Raw genomic sequence first — 21,362 nt, 5'->3', positions numbered from 1 at the left:
AGAGAGAGAGAATGTGTGAGTGAGAGGAAGAAACCATATATTACAGGGAGAGAAGCGAAGAGGTTCGAAGAGGGAGGGAAAATAGAGCTGGAGGGAATCGAGCACACCACCCCCGCAGACGACCTCGTCGTTCCTCGTATCGCCTCGTTCTGCCTCGCCTCGACTCACATCGCCGACTGCAAGCCATTTACGATTTTCGTGCCAAAAGTCCGCCAGTCATGCTCGTCGATTCGCGACTCGCATTACGCGGCTCGCGAGCGGATAAAGACTGATACGAGGGTTCGACGGTCTGGTGGGAAGGACGCCGATCAACCGATCGCGAACGTAATTCATAGTCGTATACCAATCGGGGCATGCAAATAAATAAATTTTCTGCTAATTTTCCTCCCGCTTGTAAAAAAAAAAAAAAAAATAATAATTTGATAATCGATTAAGAAAAAAAAATACTGTTTTATAAAAATTTTAAGGCAAAGGGACGTTATATCGATTAGCCCGCTACGGGAGGAAGGACCTGCAGCTTTTCAAAGAGATTCGGGTTAAACGAGGGATGGAAAATTGAGAAATAAAAATCCGGCACGGTTATCATGCGCTTTGTCGCCGGATTATCTTTACACCCGCGAAACACCACGTGCAGCCAGGCAAATTGGTACCGCGGAGCTTGTATACACGCGGCGTATCGGCGATATCAGTTTTAACGGGCGTCATAAGGCGAGGGAACTTTGATACCGTTTGAAGTGGCTCGCTGACACGGCGCTCGCTCGCGGGTTATATATCCGCCGTCAACGACTAATATTTCTCTGACTTTACAGCGCGTGATAACTTAAACCGAAACGCCGCGTAATCCATAAATCCCGACTTGGCAGGAAGTACAGTTTAGCCGGGGTATATCTATCGGGGTATATACAAATAAATTACGTATGTAAAATGACGAAAGCACGAAATATATCATGTTTGAAAAATAATAAATTGAAATATAAAACTTTAATTGTTATACAATTTTGCGACTGCAATATTCCCTTGATTGGCAAAAAATGCGCGGCCTCCCCCCTCCCCCGTCCATCGGTCGACGCAACAAATTTGAAACTCGCGAAACTGGTAAAGTGAATCGGCCGTCGTTAAAGACTCCGCTGCGCCACGTCTCAATTAATAACGGCGGCGCGAATTTCCAAAGCGGCAATGTATATTCGCATTAAAATTCCTCGTATTCCTTTACGTCACGCCTTGTCGCGTGCGCGAGTAATCTGACATTAACTACCTCGTCGACTGGACGCGCCGTGAAAACGACGTTAAGTGTGGCGACACGGGGATGCTGTTCTCTTACCAAATTTTACTAAAGATATATGTTCATGTTTCGAGCACGAATAATTCTCGCTACTTGTAATTAAGTAGCAATTATACGAGATCTCTCAATTCGCTGATTCAACGCTATCCGCACGCTTCGCAACTTGACCGGCTGCTTTAAATACGCATCCGGTCGCGCACGTGTATAAATATGCACGTTTATTATATACATATTTATTTATATATCTATATATATATATGACAACGAATAGTTAACCCATAAGTAATTATATAATAAAAAGTATAAACTAGATTTCATTGAAGTAACGTAAAAAAAAAAAAGTCATAAACGAGTTTCTCTACGAGACGTTAAAAAAAAAGGAACATGCACCAGACCACGTAATAATTAAGAAATTAAATACACGAGAATCTTATTAAAGATTATTTTTCTCTTTCGTGTACGAGTAGTAGGTGTAAAATTCTAGAATTAAAAGACTCCGGAGAAGGGAGGAAAACGGGGAGGTCAGGACGAAGAAAACGTGAAAGCATGATACGTTTTTCGCGCGGTCGCGAAAAAAATCTCACGCGGTTTTCTCTCGAATAGCTTAGCATTAGCGTCAAGCCCCAAGCCCTTCAATTACACCTTACACGCGCTAAAACTTTTAATCAAGCCTTTTTATACGCCGGGAGGATTTTCAAGGGACCTCAGATTACGTGGCGGCGTCGCGCGCACGCAAGGCGTTTCGAAAAGACGCACCAACGGGTTTCGGCCTTCGTTCGCGCTACTCGTTTTTCTCTTTCGGATACGCGGCGTGCATCGAGCGTGTGAATAACTCGACATTAATTTCTTCTACGTCAGTCGGTCGGGTTCGGGCATGCGGGCAGCGGCGTTGCATTATACACGATAGCGCATCCTTAATTCAGTTCCCCATAAATAAGTGACCTACGTTTATAAATGGACCAAAATGCGAAATATCATATTTAAAAAATTATTTGGGGGAGGGTGGCGGCAAAGAGTGGAAAGAGTTCCAGATATGTAAAAATGTATTATTTATATGTGTATTTTTTTATTTTATTTTTATATGTCTGGATTTTTCGTTAAGAGAAACATCAATTTCAAATTTGTTACAACAATGACTTACAAAGTTTTTTTTTTTTAAATTCAGTACAAAACAAGGGGGGAGAATGTGTTGCGTCTGAACAGAGCCTTGCAAAATCCGCGTCGTTAATGGAAAAAGCTGCACGGCACGCATGATCGTTTATCGCGAACGTCGCCGCGCGCGCATTTAATGCATTTGAACGAGGAAAGATTTATTTCGCGTCGACGGCAACGCACGCCAGGAATGAATTAGCGCGTCGCGCTTGCAAAAGGGCCGCGGCCTTTCGTTGAAAATTACCGACGAGGTCGAGGGACAAGGCTGCGGCGAGGTGGAGACCGATTATTTCCCAATTCGCGGTAAAGACATTAAGCGGGAGTGCACTTTTGCCCGCGACAAGAGAGGAAACGTGACGTTTGCCGGTCTTGAACCAATTTGATAAATATTCAAGCTGCAGATTTCGGTCAACTTCTTTAGCATAAATCTTCCCCCTCGCGCATAATCGAGAGAGTTACCACCGAGGAAAAAAAAAAAAAAAAAAAGAAAAGAAAACAGCGTTAGAACTAAGAACGTTGGGGTTTCTCTCTTGCGTAATATTTCGGGAAGAAAATCACTTTTGACGAAAACAAAAGATGGATACCTTGGATCGTCGTGGGGTGACGCTATATCCTGGATATGATAACGGCATAATTCGCGGGACCAATTTTCAGCGGCGTGCAGATACGCAGAAATGACACTTTACGTAAGACTTACGTCAGGAGTCACGTGCAGCTGCACGTAAGAGACTCATTTGCGCATATTTGCGGTGAGGAAAATTGGGCGCGCTAGGATAATACCGGCATTAGAAGCTAACAATAACGGTAATCTCCGTCTGCGATTTTCCTCGACGACGGACGTGTCGTTAAAGAATTCTACGTTATAGAAAATAGATGGGACAGGTACGGCGAGTAAAGACTTGAAACGAGCAAACAGTAAAGTCGTGCGAGCGTCGCGGTCGTGAAATCGGTGTTAAATTAATCGCTAACCGTTCTTCATTTATAAGCGCGCGAAATACCTCGAGTTCTTCTATTAATTATTATGCCAAATTAAATTTGGATATTTTACGAACGAGAGATTTTAAATAATTGAGTCCCTCAAATCTTGTACTTAGCGACGTGTCCGTTTTCGTATAACCCGGGTCCGCGGAATTAAGAGAAACGTGCGCGGGTCGTGTAAATGACGGTGAAATTCCTACATTTGAAATCCCCTGATGAATGCACGCCAGGAATGCCATGCGAGCGTAGCCCCAACCTATCAAACTTCGGCCGGGGTGCCTCTTTCCCCGCGAGCTGCCATTCATTCGCGATATCGCTCCGTCTCTGTTACGGTTTTACTGGATATGAATGTAATTGGTATCGCCGATTCAGCGTTTCGCATTGTCCGCTGTCCCGCCAAGATTACTCGAAATTGTGAGCACGGGGAGTTCATCCCTCTTTGTCGCGTAATCCGTCCTGGAATTTCGGACGTTATTTAGCGCACCAGTATTCGCCGGCGGGCGCAAAATTTCTTTAAACGAATATAAATAAGGCCGCGCCGTGGAAAACGCGCGTTTCCGGGGAAGAGAGGAAAGATCCGTGACGCTCCGCACAAAGGCGCGCACGGCGCGGCAAATAAATGTCCTCGCTTACGCGAGCGTGTCGCGCAAACGAGGCAAATTAAGTAACCGAGGGCGAAGTGGATCGGTGGGTAATTAGATTCGACGCGGGAATGCACGACGAAAGAGCGAGAGAGAGAAAGAGCGAGCGCGCTGATGGTATCAACCCATCAAACTTCCAGCTCCGGCGTGCGCGCGAGTAGATGGCTGCGGGTGGAAAGAGAAAAAGAGGGTATTATTGTCTGCTCGTTCGAGCGAATATTCGCCGGCGACTTTCGGCAAAACTTGTCATGCGTTTTCTCGCAGCACGCAATAGACCCCGTCGTTTCTATTCGTTCTATTAAAAAAAAAAAAGAAAAAAAAACTAGTTTCAACAAAATCAGATTGAATTCGCGTATAATGCGACGACTTAATCGCGTCTTCTTAATTTTTTAAAGTCGCACGATTTTACCTTTCTCTCGCGCATAAAATTGGATGAAGTATTAATAATATAAACCAGATATTCCTTCTATAAATACCTTTTTCATCGCAAGAAAAATAGAAATGTCGTTTTTCAAATAAATGTTAAATTTAATACATTTTTTTTTAGAAGAGAGATACTTAAATCACTTGTTTAAATTTTTATACGCATAAAAGAGTAAAATAGTTTACCACAGCAGCGTAATAAAATTAATCTCCAATTGGAAGATAAGTCAAATAATTGAATTACTAGATGACAAATCGGAAAATGTATAATGCACAATAATAATACATGTTGATAATCTTGATTATTTGTAAATCAATAATTACTGTATATTACGTAAAAAAAAAAAAAATGTAAACTTATATTTTAAATTTCGATGCATTATTTAAATTTTCATTGAAATCTCCACAATAAGCTGTCAAAGTTTTGTGATTACGAAATATCTCGGGGTAATATTCAATATTCTTTCTGCGCATTTTACATACATATTTCTCTATAAGTAACTGTTAATTTAAGTGCACGCTAAAGTATCGCATTGCACGTGAACACGCGAGCTCTCTACCGTAGGGACATGGATTGACCGGCGTTATCACGGCTCGACCATCACTGCGATCTCGATACTTCGGAATCATTTTGTCTCTGCCATTAGTGGCACCTTTAATATTCGAAAGACGACGCTGTAAAGCGGCGGTTGCGGGACACCTCGCGCGGTTATATTCCACCAGAATTTCTCGCGCGCTTAAATGTAACAGATGCGAGAATCCAGGAATTGTCGAATTTTTTTTCGCCCCGCTGCCAGATACGCCGAGAATATTTCCCGTTTCGCGATATTCACCGAATCTTGCGCGCATCCGGATACTTTCGCGTCGCGCGATCTCATCATGCCGCCTCCGAGGGATTCTCGAGCGCTTCGTTGGGAGTCGAGGGGAGAGAAGGGATGGTAAGGACGAAAGATTTTCCGCGGAACTTCACGCAACTTATATCCCGGTGTGCATCATCGCCGGAACGATGTACGGTACGCACGTCACTCAGAAATTCTGAGGGAGAGCAACTTGTTCGAACATGTTCGGGAAACGGGGACGTTGCTCGAAAGAACGATGTACTCCACGCGAAACAGTTCTTTTTTTTTTTTTTTTTTTTTTTTCCTTTTTCTTTTTTACAAGTGCAGTCTTCGATAAACGAAACGAGGAAAATCGGAAAAGGTCAGAGCCACTTGTGGAAAAGGTTGTTAACCGGAAAAGGTCGGCAAAACATTATGCGAAACAGGGATGGAAATTAATTAAAAAATCCGCCAGTGAAATAACGCCTCGAAAGATGCTTCTTTTTTAGTAACCGTAATTCATCGAGTTTGCTTCTCGGACTGTTCCTGCAGCCGGCCATGGCGGTTTCTAAGGTCGCGCGGGTTGAAAGGAGATAAAAGATACCGCCCAGCCACGACGTACAGTCAAGCCGGTAACCGCCGTGGCGTGGTCGTGGAATTTTACGGCTGCGAATCGGCCCGCGTTACATAAGGTAGCGCGCGCAGCGCGAAAATTGTTAGCGAAATAATATAAATTTTTTAACGGACATAAATCGACCGTGCGCGATGAAATTATGTCGTTGTTATTTTTATTTTATATTACATTTTATACGCGTGTCTTCTCTCGGGCCATTAAAAAGAAATTTATTTCGAGGCGCTTGATAAATCGCGCCGCGATATTAAATCCACTGAGCGTCAGTGTCATCGGCATTATTCATTAGTCGATTACGATCGATAATCGCCGATTCAATATTCGCGGTCAAATCGAATAACGCATCGACGCAGGAAATTGATGGCGGCGATGAATATCGGGATTAATGCAAAAGTCATTATGAGCACCATATTCACGAGTTCACACAACGCGAACGTCGGCGAGTCTTGCTTCGATTTAATTTAGGAAAGAAAGCTCGTACGAATTTTGGATTTTTTTTTTTTTAATTAGCGTCGCTGACATTACGTAGCAGAATGGAGTCGCGGGAAGAGAAGAATCACTTTATTTTAGGCATACAAATGATTATAATTTCGCGCTTTTGGAAAATCCCAAAGTGCTAATCTGATTCGCACGTTCGGCGACGCGGTGACTTATTTTTCCATGCGAGGAAAGCTGAGGCACGTGGACTGGCGCGGCGGCGTTTGCAATTTAAAAATCGTGCCCGCCTTAGTTACTCGTCCGCTCGTGAGCTCGCTCGAACGCGCCTCGCCGCGAATAATTCCGCTTCACGTTCCACCTACCCCTGGCAACAATGGCGACTCCGAAAATTCTCGGTAGCCGCTCGAAAACGTTATATATGTACGTGTGTACGTGCGATACCGCGGGTGGCCGAAAGAGAAAAAGAGAGAGAGAGAGAGAGAGAGAGAGAGAGAGAGAGAGAGAGAGAGAGAGAGAGAGAATTGAGAGAAAGAAAGAAAGAGGAAGCTGGGTACAGTCGCCAACAACGCGCAGTTGCGGAATTTTAGTCGCTCGGTGGCGAAGAGCGAGCAGCCTGTTTTCTGAGCGCGTCGAAGAAGTATAGTCGTCGTGTTTAAAAGACATTGATTCACAATTTTAATTTTCGTCACGTCTAATTTATCATTATAGTCTCATTAAATCTTTCTTACACTTTGAAAATTGATACTCGGCTTAACTACATCCTCGTTCTTAGAACGACGAAGAGAGAAAGAGAAAGAGAGAGAGAGAGATAAAAAAAGGCACCTTTTCTCGTCTTTTGTTTCTTTTTTTTTTTTTTTTTAACGAGGCTGTCAACAGATAAATATTTGTTATAGAAGTGCAACGAATGATTCTGACAACTCACGGAAGGAAATAAATCTAACTCGGCCTGCTCAAGTCGTTTTATTTATCGAATCGTAAAGACTCCCCGAAGCTGCGACATTTTACGTAACTATTTCGCCGTCACTCACCTTTTTTTTTTTTTCCTTTCCCTGTCGCATGGCAGTTGTCTTTCGCAGTCATTGTAAGACACGGCGGTCTGCTCGTTGATCGCGACCGGCACGCAGAAACGATATTACATGTCAACTTGTGTAATTAAAGTTTCAATTTTCCCCCCTCGAGTGTCCTTTGATGTGAAACGCAATAAATCCAGTTGCGTGAATACGTGATAATAATTTATGTAATATATGTTAAACAGGCGTGCACGTTATATCGCGATGTTGTAACTTTTAACTGCTTACTCGCGTTAAGATATACCGATTAAAAAGAGAGAGAGAGAGAGAGAGAGAGAGAGAGAGAGAGAGAGAGAGAGAGAGAGAGAGAAACGGAACGCAAAACTATATAATTATTGTGATGCAGGTAAATAATGATATAAAATTGCTTCTCGCGCGTGTCACTTTAAATTTAATGCAATAATATGATACGATCATTATATCGAGATACTTTATTTAACAGAGAGATAAGCGACCAGATAAATTGTCGCTGTGGGCGGGTATAAAAATTATTGTCGACCGAATAACCGCGAAATATATAAAGAAAAAAAGATTTATATATGTTTTTTATTTTTTTGCGATTCCGGCATGAAACTTCGCGCCGATTAATATTCACATTCGTAAATTCCTTTACTTCACCTTGCGTGGAAACTTATCGGCGCGTTCGCGCGCGTTGCACCCGAAGGTTCCTTTGACACAAATAGATAACGGTTGATAAACGAGTTAATTTGCAGATACGCCTTTCGGAGACGAGTGTAACCGCTCGTTATGAATCACTGCGTGGAAACAGATCTTGTCGAATGTCACGCTTCGCTCTCGAGGCAAGATAAATGACAATGACTGAACGGTCCGCATCATCGGCATTAATTTTCAAATCCATCATTATTTCCGTTCCGCGTACCGTAAATTGCTCTAATGCGCTCTGTATGACTGTGCCGGTGTAATGTATTGTTGGCGAAAAAAAGAAAAAAAGGAAAAAAAAAAGAAGAAAAGAAAAAAAAAAGAAGAGCTCGACCTTGAGTCACGTAGCCTTGACGTAAACTCTTTAAAAATACATGCGGAGAGAAGAAAAGAGAGGGAGAGACCGCGAGTTCTTCGTCGCAGAATTCTTGCGCGTCATCGGGTGACTGGTGTCTAGCAGAGTTTTGAGGTATACGGGGATCTTGTATTGCGGAGCAGGAGCACACAGCTCTCTCCTCGTTGGAGACGACAAAAGTGCGAGGCAAGAAGGTGCGCGCGCTCGCACGTGCTGGCGCGGGAAACTTTTTTCCTTTCATCCAGACGCGGCCGTGCAATATTGATAGACTCGTCTCTAGATAATGGCGTACTATTGCGTGGACTGTAATTGCACGGTAGAAACGGTTTAAAGCCACGTTCGCTTTCTCTCTCTCTCTCTCTTCTCCTCCTCCGCCATCGCGAGTAACGTGCGTGGAGAAACGGCGACGACGAACGGTGGATTCCTCTCCGTCTCGGGCTATGATAATTATGATATTTAGGCTCCGACTTGACGTTATTACCCGAGTTGGCCGTGAGTCTTTCTACCTTCTTCTTTCCTTCCTGCGGTGCCGCGCAAATTCGCGGTGAATATATGCCCTCGTCGTCGTCGTCGTCGTGTCGTGCGTCACGCACACGATCGGAGGCAAAGGCATATTCGAGGCAAGACATAGTGCGATTAAACACGTTGAAAGCATTTGCGGTACCCGGTGCTTTACCAATTACGGTGCGCGGCCCAGCCGGCTTATTATCCGCGAATGCGATATTAATTCATCCACCAGAATAAGAAATAACGAGATCGTAAATTGCACATCGACAAACAACGCGCGCGCCGAACAGCGATTAATTAACAAATACAAAATCGTTCTCTGCCTCCTGCTTCGCAGCTCAAAAGCTGTAAAGGATTCTTTTTTTTTTTTTTTTTTTAATTCTTGCTTGCATTTACAATCGGTTATTAATATAAAAATATTTATTACCTCTTTATGAAAATAATATAATTATTCAATTAATCTGTAATGGGATATTTGTTTACAAGCAGTAATGGTAATAAAAAATTAATAAATAAAAAAAAAGATTAAATATCGTGTAATAATTTTTTTTCACAAATACGGAATATAATAAATAAATATTCGCATTTATGAAATAAGGTACTATTTGTCGAATATTAAAACTGCGAAACGTTATGCGTCAATAAATTGTAAATTGCCGCGGTGACTGAAAAAGAGACACGAAGTCAGTGCCCTAACCCTTCAAGGGTTCACGGAGGCAGAAAAGCGATCAAATTGTTGGTGTTCTTAGGGTCCAACGAGTGAGACCACGGAAGCCGTCGAACGCGGAGTAACCGAGTAGCGTAGTAGCGTATTCGAAAACGAATGCAATGCCAGAAATGGCTGAGTTATATGACATTCGGATCGAGAAAAATAAAGAGTCGCGTCGATAATATAAAGTAAGTTTACGATCAGGACATAAATAATAACGGTGATTGGAATTAGTAGTAGCTCGGATTTAGATAGCTAGGTGCTGGCGTCAAAGACGAGGGATCTCGAGTACGAGACCGATTATCATCTCTATTTTTTTCCGATCCTACGCTATTTAATGGTAAGCCATCTTTTAAGATTTAACGATCCCGGCCGGACATACGCGTCGCGCTGCATAGTTAAAACCAACGTGGAACGTAATAACGGGATTACTGTAATTTCCTCATATAGTTATTTAATCAATCTTAAGCGTGTGTACATATAATTCCGTAAATTTAGCTTCTCATTAAAACGGCCGATCAATAATCTAGGAGCTAATTACGTATTATTTCGATATCCTTTTGTCAGGCGTTTTTCCAACATAATTTAACATTTTATCGAATTTTCCTTTGATATTGAAAATATCGAATATTACATTTGACAAACCCATTACGAAAGCGGTACTTAATTTAATTAATTTTCAAATTAGCTGTAATGTTCTTTTAGTTAGTCTCTTCCCTGTCACATTTAAAAGGGAGAGAGCCGGAAACGGTTTTTCTCTAATTAAAATTTCCGTAATGTGATTGTCCTTTATCAAGATAGTTTCTTGCGCGTGTTTTCATTTATGTCGGTGGCAAAAAGGGAGATTGCAAATCTCATCTGCTTTACGTTCACCGCTCGCGCGTCGCGATTTTGGATTTCGCACGTGTCACGCCCTTTATTTTATTTTATTTTACTACACATATACGTATATATGTTTCTATATTAATTTCTACACGCGGTTATCACGCAAATATCCCGTCGCCGTACTTCCGAAAGTTAGTATACGCAGACAAGACAAGTGGATGAAGACTCGGGCAAGTTTTATAAGTTTCAGTTCATGTGACGTAACATGGCGCCTCAAACTTTATCCCGAGTTTTTCCTTTCATTTCATTAAAACTTTGCAAGTGAGAGAGAGAAAGAGAGAGAGAGAGAGAGAGAAGAGCGTCGTTGAAGCTGGTTAAAAAGTCCCGCCGCGCCGGCGGTTATTGAAGAGTAATTATTGTTGTGTACGTTAAAAAATTCGCGAGAAACACGATAAGATGTATACGATGATACACCGTTTAATTTACGTTCAACCATTGAAACGTAAAAAACATTATGATATCGCAGTTTGTTAATGATAATAAATAATATAAATAATACGCAAGATTCGCACAAACGCTAAATATAATTAGTGCATATATATTATAATGTAAACGAGTGATTGCGTGACGTGTGAAACAATACAAACATATGTACTCGAATTTGTGCTAAATAAACTTTTTATGCATTACGATACATTCAATGTATCCCACAAACCTGAACCACAGTATGAACATGAATAATGTTGATACTGATACACATAATACTCGTAAATCTCGCGTTACGTATTAACATACTACAAAAAGTGCTAGAAAATTAATCTTTTCTCTCTTTAATTCAAAAAAAGAAATATTTCGTCAACTAATAAAAAAAAAAAAAAAAAAAATTACGTACATCTCCGCGTTAATGACCAGCCACACAAATACATCGTCAAGTAACGTCGCCTAATAAAGTATACGTGCGCGATATATGTATGTATGTCACGATAAAACAGTAAATCATTTCCATTACACCCTCGTGCGATTTGAGACCGTGTCGGGCAGCACGGGGGGTGGAGGAGGGGGAGGGGAAGAGGCGATACCCCCGGATATAGCGGTAATACGTTCGCAGTCATCGGGTTGGTTTACTCATGGATGGATTCTAAAAGCTCTGTCACCCGACACTGGGGAAAGTCATTCGATGAACCATTGACGTCGGCCGGCGGGGCGAGCTACGCGGCGGGGTCGTCTCCCGGCGGCGTGGATTGTTGTTGTTGCCGTTTTCGGGTTCATGCGATACGTGTAATACACCCGCCGCGCGCGGGCGGATTCAACGGCGGCGCAAATATTTTGCACGAGACTAAACGTAAATATCGCGGCACGCGCGACGATATTTAATATCTCGGCTCTTTTCCATTATTCCCCCGGTCTATATATTAAAATCCGGCCGCGCATTTTCGAAATCGCCGGCAGAAAACAAGGGGAACCGCGGCCGCCGGGGCAATACGCCGTGCATTGTACGCGCGCGAGCCATTTTAATTTTATACCTGCGCATTCAATATCATTTTAGCGCCGCGAGCCGCCAAACCGGGGCTAATAGGCGAAAAAATGTTTTTGTTGTCGGCGCATTAATATGGGAGGAGCGTGGGCATTTTATCGCGGCGATATCAGTTTTAAACGCTATCACTCGAGAATATTTATCCTTTCGGATATTTTTGCCTCGCGTCTCTCCAACGACGCGGACGGGACGACTGATGGAACGTGGTAAAGTCCGGTTGGCGCAATTTATGTCTTTCAAATGCGATTGTGCACGCGGGCATTGCGCAAATTTCTGTGAAAAGGGCGGTAATGTTAAATGGAATTATCGCGCGTAGCCGAGCGAGGAACGTCCGCGTCGTAACTACGAAGCTGCGTGGCGTCGAACCTCGTAACCCCGATCGTCGGACCGTCGCGGGACAACCTGGCTGAACTTTAGCCTACATTAACCTTTTCTGCATTGGCACTAACCGTCGAAAGTTGCCTTTTTAAAAACGCGTGCGCCGAACGTATGCATTTGCGCCGATTACGGTGCCCTGGTCACGTTTTTATTCCCGCGTTGGATTGGCGACGCGGCTCGATCGATCTTATTTAAAGCTTTCTTTTAGCGCTAGAAATGTACCGCCTCGATAGCAAACGCATATGCGTATTTTTATATGCAAAGGACTGGTATAAGTAAGCGATTGATTACTGTCAAGTATGAATTACGCAAGCAATTTCTTTTATCTTTTCTTTTTCTCTTTTTTTTTTTTTTTTTTTACGCCCGATGAGTAGGCTGTTATGACAATTTTCACCGATATCACTAATTTCCGCGTGGGAGACGAAAAGAATTTAATGCTGCTTAATAACGACGTTCACGTCGGCGACATTTGCAAAAAAGATCAAGCGACAAAAAGTTATTTACGGTATGCGAGGCGAGATGCCATTGAGATTATAAATAGCAAGGATTACGAAGACGGCGTTGCGCATATTCACGTGGACGTATAATTATATCCTGAAAGTAACTAATCGCTTCTTGTTTTCCGTGTTGCAAAAGAGGATGTGCCTTGTTTAGACTCGCGGCGCGGGTATCCTGGATGGGACCAACGAATTTTCTCCTCAATTTCAATTGTCATCGTCGTAAAAAATGACGACGCAAAGAGTTCCGAACAAGAGGAGTTTCTCATGAAACGCCTCAAATCGCGCCGTTAAAATAAAAAAATAAAATAAAAAATAAATAAATAAATAAAGAAAAAAGAAAAAAAGAAAATCGATGCATCTCGATAGCGAAGATAAAATCATGGGAAATCTAGGTTAGAGTTATGTAAGGAAAAGCCATACCTTCCCCGTTTTCGATATCTCGCGTTTAGCTTGTACGGATGCGAACTCCATTCCGAACGGCTGCGGAATCGGGCAATTACGGGTCTTTGACGTTATTGAGCCTCGCGCGTATAGAACCGATGTGCAGCAATGTCAGAATTACCTAATGAGGTGAGATTATCCTCATGGGAAGTCGCAATTAGCGGCTTAATTCGTCTCCGAATACAATCAGGCGCGATCAGACTCCGTCTCTGCGAGACGACACGTGGAGCTTCTATAAGCGACAAAAATTAAGCGATTCGTTGCACGAAAAATACGCGTGATACGAGCGTGCGAAGCAGCCGATGAAGGTATGAAAACCTTCGAGAAGAAGAAGGCGCGGAAGCGAGGAAAAAGAGGACTCTAAAGATATAAAAGGGAACTCTACGAAACCGCGAGAGGAATCCTCAAAAAGTAATCGAAGCATAAATAGACTGTGGTTTAGGTTTGTGAGATACATTGAATGTATCGTAATGAATAAAAAGTTTACTTAGCACAAATTCGGGTACATATGTTTGTATTGTTTCACACGAAATTAAAATAAAAAAAAAATTAATAAAAAAAAGCATAAAATTACACTTTTTACGAGAAATGTCACGTTCATTCTCGTAAAAGACAATATTACAAAGCTTTTCTTTTTACTGCGCCCTCCGTCCGATTTCCTCTATACGTACAGATAATAAAATGAAGAACGGACGCGTATTTTTATTGTAATTTTAATCTATCGAATATTTAGACGACAAAATTAAGTGTCGACCGACGACGCTAGTGCCCGCGGCCTCTAATATCGCGGACGTTCGATAATATCTGTAATCCGCGCAAAACGATTTCGACGCGCGCGTGGCATGAGTGCACCTCATAATTAGTCGGGGGGGAAATCGAGGGACGAGGTACGGAGAGAGCTATCTCTAAGTGCAATAGAGAGAGAGAGAGAGAGAGAGAGAGAGAGAGAGAGAGAGAGAGAGAGAGAGAGAGAGAACGTGATCATAATTGCCGTTCGCGAGCCGGGTACAATCAATTAAATGGGCACGCGCGCTCGCCATCGCGAGATGGAACAGGCCCCCTTATGCCCCCATTATAAATCGACATTCCTTTTTTTTTCCTCTTTCGTTCTTCCACCCTCCTGCCCCTCTTCGAATAATCTCTAATTGAGTAGTCTGCGTGTACATCGGGAAGATAAATTTTGAAAAATCGACGTCGCGCCCATGATAAATGCAAATTACCCATCTGCACTCCGGGATTATCAGCATGCGAGGGTGTCGGGAAAATTACCACTCGATCCACACACGTCACCCGGATTAGGATACGCTCGCGCGCGAGCGCATTTAAGGCCGATACCGATTGCATCGCAACGGATCGGATCACGGACCGAATTCCGGCCGCTACGCTGAGATGCGACGCGATCATCATACCCGTTGGTCTTTGATTAGCGAATCCGCAGTATTATAAGGCAGCGAAAATAGATATGCTGACTGACTATCCGCGAGCCTGGCGATATTTAAAAGAATTTTCTCACCGGCGCGACCGCGCCAGACTTCGCTTGAACTAATTATTCGTCGTTTATATAAAAATAATCGTTAGAAACGACCGTCCCGTAGAAATAAATATAATAACGATACTTAGCACACGGCGAAATAAATATATTAACAACGACAACCGACGAAGTCGAGAAAGACAAAGAAATAGGAAAAATAAAAAGAATATTTGAGTACGCGACACGAAGTTAATAAATAGGGCTACCAGTCGCCGTGAACAAAGTCCTTATTCGAGTACCACGAATAAAATATTGATCGATTAAATAATTAAGGACTAACGAGTATTTTTTAAAATCTATCGCTCACTCTCTCCTACAATAGACAATTGAACAGTATTACCTGTTGCTGCGTAGCGGCGTACTGATGTTCCGAAATGACTACTTCTAAAACAAAAAAAAAAAAGTTTTATATTAATTACATGTAAAAAAACAATAAACACTCGATGCAGTTTGATAATTTTAACCCCCCACATTTAATTTTTAATGATAAGCGCCTGTATTACTCGAGCGTAATAACAACGTGCGAGCGATTCAAACTTTTATTTCTGCTTTCAGGTATTCGTCACCGGTGCAGAACGGACCAAACGGCACGACGACAATGAGCTGCGCGAGTTCTCAAGGTAAAGATCATAACTCTCGCCGTCGGAGATCGCGCGGCGCCTCGGCTTTCCGCTGAAAGACACGAAAACAACTCCGCTAATTCAATATGTCGCGCAACGTTCGCGCGTTCGTTGCATTTAATTACTACCGACCACGCACCGGCAATAAAACCACCGCGATTCGCAATAAAAGTGTAGGGAAAGAGAGAGCGCGCGGCATGCCAGCCAGTGCTCATTAATTAGCGGGTCCCGAAAAAAAAAAAAAAAAAAAAAAAAAAAGAGAAAAAGAAAAAATTGCCTGGCGAAATTTTCTTCCGATTAAATTAGCGTTGCATTAAATTTATTGGCTGAATTCCCTTTCATAAACTGGCGCGCGAGCTGATCGCGTGCGCGGGTTTTTCTCGCTCGCACGCTCGCTCGCGTGCGCGTATACCCGCGCACACACAGTTCACGCACGGAGCTCCCGCGTACGTGTATAATTTGCAAATATCAAACGTCGGGTGGATATTTGAAAATATTGACTCTGGTATTTTAGCCGAGCTGCGGCAGTTCTCCCGGGCGCGGACGGGGGGGAAGGGGGGGAAAAAAAAATTATCCGCCTCATGACGATTCAATATCGCGCGATTATCGCGGCAAAAGGATGTCCAGAGAGCGAAAGGGAGAGGGAAGAGCGGCCACGCGCGGATCGGATACAATATTAATTTTATATTTTTCGCTACCGCGCGACAGAGGCACCGAGGGAAAAGAGAGGACTAACACGCGCGTGCGACGAACGTGCGGTCGCCGCGGCCTCACACGCACGCACGTGTGTGCACCTACATACGCGCGTTCTCGCTGCAAAAAGCTTCGTCCCCGCGTTTATTCGCAATTGCGAGCGAGCCATTAAACAGATTCGCATGGAATTTCATGGCGAAAAAGGGTCGGCGAGCGCGCATGGGCGTTCGGAAATTGCGCGGAACGCGCAATCAATGAAAAAGCTTCATTTCAACGCGAGCTTATTACGAAATTAATTTTCATCATAATGGGATTCTCGTAAGTACCACGCGCCTTTCCGTGTGTATTTTTGTCATACGCGGAAAATGCGCGGCATCCGCGGAGACCTCGAATATTTTACAAAGCGCGGATGGCAGGACGGGTCCGCCAATTCCCGAGAGCTTTTGTCGGAGGGATAGAGAATCTCACCGTAGCGATTGCTCGAACAGCGTCGCGAGAAAGGTTCCGACGAGAAAGAATGACGGACCAGGTGACACACACGTTCATTGCCGGGTCGACGTCGTGCCGGCAACTGGTGCGAAATTGTAAAAAAAAAAAAAGAAAAAAAGAAAAAAAAATATATATATTTCCCGAGGGTGCGAAACTGAAAATCGGACAGGTTCGGCATCGGGACGCACGTTATCGCCGATGCGTGTGGCGGGCGCACGACAATCGTGCCGAAATATACGCGCGGGGCAAAATCCGAGGGCAATTACGAACACGCCGTCTCACCGGGCTGTCAGTCATCAATCCGCGGAATATTTTTCTCTAGGTCAATTGAATAATTCTACGCATCGCCGGACAGCGTGCGGGGGCCGGGTTTTAACGTATTTGCCGTTACCGGGGGCTTTCAACGGCTAACCGGTAAATCTTCTGACGAGCGATTAACTCGTTTCTCTCGGTACTCCTCAGCTATTAAATTACCATCGACGATACCGCCGGCAATAAAACTTGTTCGGGGTGATACTAAACCGAGCGAAAGGTTGCGGTTCGGCCCAAGGATTATACAATAATCTCTTAAATCACTTAAATGCCTCGTTTATTTATACCCCTCCTCTCTTTTCCCCTCCTCCCCCTCCCCCCGCCGCCCCTTTGCATCAAATTATCGGTATTACTTTGAGCTTTATCGCCGCCAGGTGTATTACGAAATTGATCGACAATGTCTTTAACGATGTTTCGCTCTTTATTGTCGGGCCGCTTCGTACTGCGTTAAAACAAGGTGTTTCATTTTTACATCGAATAATTTTCATTCGGTCGACTAAGAAAAATGGATACCTCCCGGGACAATACGCAATTAAATTCCACTAAATAAATGTAAACGCAAAACTTTCGCCGGGCGATAAAAGTCGTCTCGAATACACTTTGGAACTTTATTTCGAAAATACGAAAAGTTACTTGGCGCGATCTCGTCAAGAATTATATTTTTCATCGGCGGATACACGCGGCGGATAAAAAATTTCGTCCCGGCGAGAAGCCGTGGGAGAAAGTTACAACTTTTTCCGAAGCTTTCTCTCGATTTCAAAGCCGTAGAAAAGATAAATTCGATCGTTTGAAAAAGTTACCGAACAAATATCGAAAGTTCGCGGCGCACTTTGATTCCAGGGGCAAACCGCCTCGGTAACTGTATTCAGACCGAGCAGAAAATTCAACTGGTGCCTGTTTACTTGCAGCTACTGAGATTAGAGTTAGACAGTGCTCGATGAGTCACCCATTTGCTCCCTCAACCGCGTGGAGGGAAGTATTTCACAATGCGACGAGACGAGACGAGACGAGACGAGTGACGGGAGTTCCTGCGCGAATTAATAGCGTGATAATTCGAGCTAGTTAACGTTGTACACACGCGGGAGGAAAATAGAAGAAATACCTGAGGAGTGATTAACGAGCCGTCACGGGAGTCTGACGTCTGTGTCGGGGAACTAAAATTAGGCAAAAGAAGTCTCCGCTCTGTGACTTGCCGCGGGGTGCAACTATAATTAATACCAGTGATACATAGCGTGATTTCGTATTCTTCTCTGATATTTCAAATTTCACTTTCTCCTCGGATCTATCGCAAAGCGAATACGGAAGGGTGGGCGAATTAAATGCGAAAAATAATTATCTCGCACGATTAAAGAGCTGTTAACGCGAACACGTGGACATTTTTCGCCACCGCGGTGAGCTTCGGCGGGGTTCGCGAGGGAGAGCGACGACAAAGAGCGCCGAAAATCTAAAGGGCGTCGCCCTGTTCTTGTCTCTATGTGCAGGGGTAATGGTGAAGCAGGAGGCGAGGGACGACGGTTACGAGACGAGTCCGGACCTCGAGATGAGGAGCACCGGCGGTGACAGCAGTCAGCAGTATCACACGCCGCTGACACCACACACGCCGCACACACCGCACACGCCGCACACACCCCTCACGCCGATATCGGCGACAGCGCATCAACCCCAGCAGCCAGGCTCGACCGCCTCCGCCCTCGGGCAGGTGAGTTTTTTCACGTTCGGCCCTGACCAACCCTCCCCCGTTCCTTTTTTTTTTCCCCCCGACCTCTCCCGTGCAGGGCGGCCGATGGCCAGCGATTCCATTATCGCGGTATCTTAAAAGTAAATAAAAAAAAAAAAAGTTCCGCCGATCGGCGAGTATCGGGACGAAACGGCAGCATCTTCCGTACCGGCGGATTATTACGTTATTCGGGAATATGATAATTGAGACGTTTCGAAAATCATAACGTTGAAATGTCGGGAATAATGCTACGCTTGCAGAATATATGTATGCACGTATGTACATGTGATTGCTTGTAATTACGCCGCGAGGTTGCGTGTGATGGCCGCATGGTGTATTCTCGATCGATCTTACGTCAGAGTTTTGGATTATATGCAGCATTTCGTTTCGTCTAATTTGTGCCAATTAAACGTGACAATCAAAAACTAACGCTCGCATACGTTTAATCATTTATGGAAACAAATACAAATTAAAAAATTTTTTATACCTGATATACACGTATACTATATGACTTAATTTAGAACGAATTAAATGTTCTCTTTTATAATAAAATAACGCAGGTGTAACGGAACGGTATAGCGTAACGGTAATATTATAGCGTAGAATTTGCCATTTACGCGATACGCGTGTATTATTATCTTGAAATTCCGCAGCGCGATTTTAACGCCGCAAGTGAAAGATGCCCGTGTTTACAAAAACGAATGACAATTAAATTACAAATAACGCGATAGCGATAAGATATTATAGCTTTGCCGTTGGAGGGCCGCGACGTATCTCCCGCGTAATCGGTGGAGAAAATATGTTATTGCGAACGGATGGCGAGAGGTGGGGAAGGAGGGAAGAAAAAAAAAAAAAAAAAAAAGAAAAAAAAAATAGTCGCGCGTAAAACGCCAAACTTATTAGCCAATAAAAAAGCGCAGGCGGTTCTCATTAGGAGACCGCTGTATCGGCGTATCTAGCACCTCGCAATCAAAATTACGAGCAATAAATTGCAATAAAGACGCGCGCAATCGCCACTCTGGGATTTTCGCAATGCCGCGCCGCGCGCGGCGATTTGCATTTTCATGTTAGTTTTACGATCTACTTACGCAACATTACCTCTGTCGCGGCACAATGAAAGCTGGTGGATGGCCCGAGCGCCGGTGTTACTTATTTTCCGCTTAATACGCGGACGAAAGATCGCGGAACGAGCTGTTCCGCGGCCGTTTACGCCTCGCGTAATTTCTTTGATTGTCACGCGTTTGAAGAAGAAGATTGCACTAAACGTGTAATAAGAAATTTTTTTTTAATATACATATATGTATATCGCGTAGACGTGATTTTTACGGTTATTTTAACATTGCGCGATTATTCAATAAAAAATTTGACAACTGAATTTTATTAATAAGGGAAATATATAAATTAATTTCTTAGAAAAGATCTATTTATTTTATTATATTAATATATATATTAATTTTTTTTCTTTCGTAAATTTTTTTCATAAAAGCACTGGATGTTATATTATAATAACTTTGACGTTTATTTATATCCGCATCAAGAGGAACGAGATATGATTCACGTACGATAAAAGAAACATAAAGGGAGCTATTGCGTCTTTTCAGCGACTTTTTCACTCCACCAGCCGGCAAAATAAAAGCTTTTACAAATGTGATTCGGATGAATATTTTGACGGTGGTAATTTTCAGGGATTTCAATCAGAACGCGCATTTTCCGCTCATGAATTAATTGCAGATTGCCCGGCTCCCCCAATTTGGCTATCGGCGCTATCGCGCGCGCGAATTACAGAAATTTCATCCGATATTAAATTGCCATTATATCCGCAAAGTTGTTATCCGCTGTCGGGATCGATAGTCTTTTTCTCGAAAATTATCTCGTGACGTGACGACCGATCGATCCTCGGCTTTCCCAGCTCCTCATTTTAACGAATGAACAGCCGACGAGCGGAGCGAATTTCCGTTGATCGAATTGTTAACCGTGAACACGTCCCGGATTTATCGAGTTCGCATTATCACGCTTCTCTTTTCTTGATCCCGTTTCGCATTGTTTTACTTAACCCTTCCCTGGATTCCCCCGGCGTCCAATTGTTTCTGCGTAAACGAGCCTGACATTTAAGGCACGAACGACGCCTTTTCCCTCCCCGAGACAATTGAAGAAACGAGCAACCTAAGAGGAACGACGCCACTTTCTCACGAAATTTGCATTACCTATTCTTATAAAGAGAAATTAAAGTCCAAGTATTCTTCTAGCCTATCTTACTACTTTGAAACGTCAGTCATTATTATTTTTCTATTACTTTTCAAGAATTTTGATTGTTGGGTACATCAATTCCGCCGTAAAGAATACGCGAGAAGAGTAAAAATCAGATAAACGACGATGTATACCGTGTTTTGCTTTATATTACCGTGGAACGGTGAAATTTTTCCCGAAACGTTGTATAGATTAATGACTCTCGAAATCGATAATATCCTTTTCCAGTGTCTCGCAATAAAAATCTTCCCGCTTACCCGTTTTTAAAGCAAATATTGTGCTCTAACAACGCCGGATAAAGCAAATCCGTGCGCTACATTTGCGACACTCGCTGTGCTCCTTTTGTTCGCAAATAATAACAATGTAGCATGTGCGCACGTACGTTCTTATCGCGCGCAATATTGTCGGCGA

General features: G+C 43.3%; 2 protein-coding genes across 3 annotated transcripts in view; one reads left to right on the top strand and one right to left on the bottom strand.

The window, feature by feature from the left end:
- Tdg (Thymine DNA glycosylase) overlaps positions 1-21,362 on the top strand; it is a 107,224-nt gene that overhangs the window by 47,344 nt on the left and 38,518 nt on the right. The window contains exons 2-3 of the mRNA XM_070661427.1: positions 15,429-15,493; positions 18,469-18,686. Coding sequence (XP_070517528.1) covers positions 15,429-15,493; positions 18,469-18,686 — 283 coding nt within the window. The remainder of the gene's footprint in view (positions 1-15,428; positions 15,494-18,468; positions 18,687-21,362) is intronic.
- Positions 1-21,362, bottom strand: part of Dnmt3 (DNA methyltransferase 3) — a 120,575-nt gene that overhangs the window by 67,601 nt on the left and 31,612 nt on the right. For both annotated transcript variants that reach the window (XM_070661418.1, XM_070661419.1), the window contains exon 2: positions 15,214-15,257. In XM_070661418.1, the coding sequence (XP_070517519.1) occupies positions 15,214-15,257 (44 nt within the window). The remainder of the gene's footprint in view (positions 1-15,213; positions 15,258-21,362) is intronic.

The sequence above is a fragment of the Cardiocondyla obscurior genome, linkage group LG09 (genome assembly GCF_019399895.1).
Source record: "Cardiocondyla obscurior isolate alpha-2009 linkage group LG09, Cobs3.1, whole genome shotgun sequence".
In the NCBI taxonomy this organism is placed as follows: Eukaryota; Metazoa; Arthropoda; class Insecta; order Hymenoptera; family Formicidae; genus Cardiocondyla; species Cardiocondyla obscurior.
This window is presented reverse-complemented; position numbering and strand designations above follow the sequence as displayed.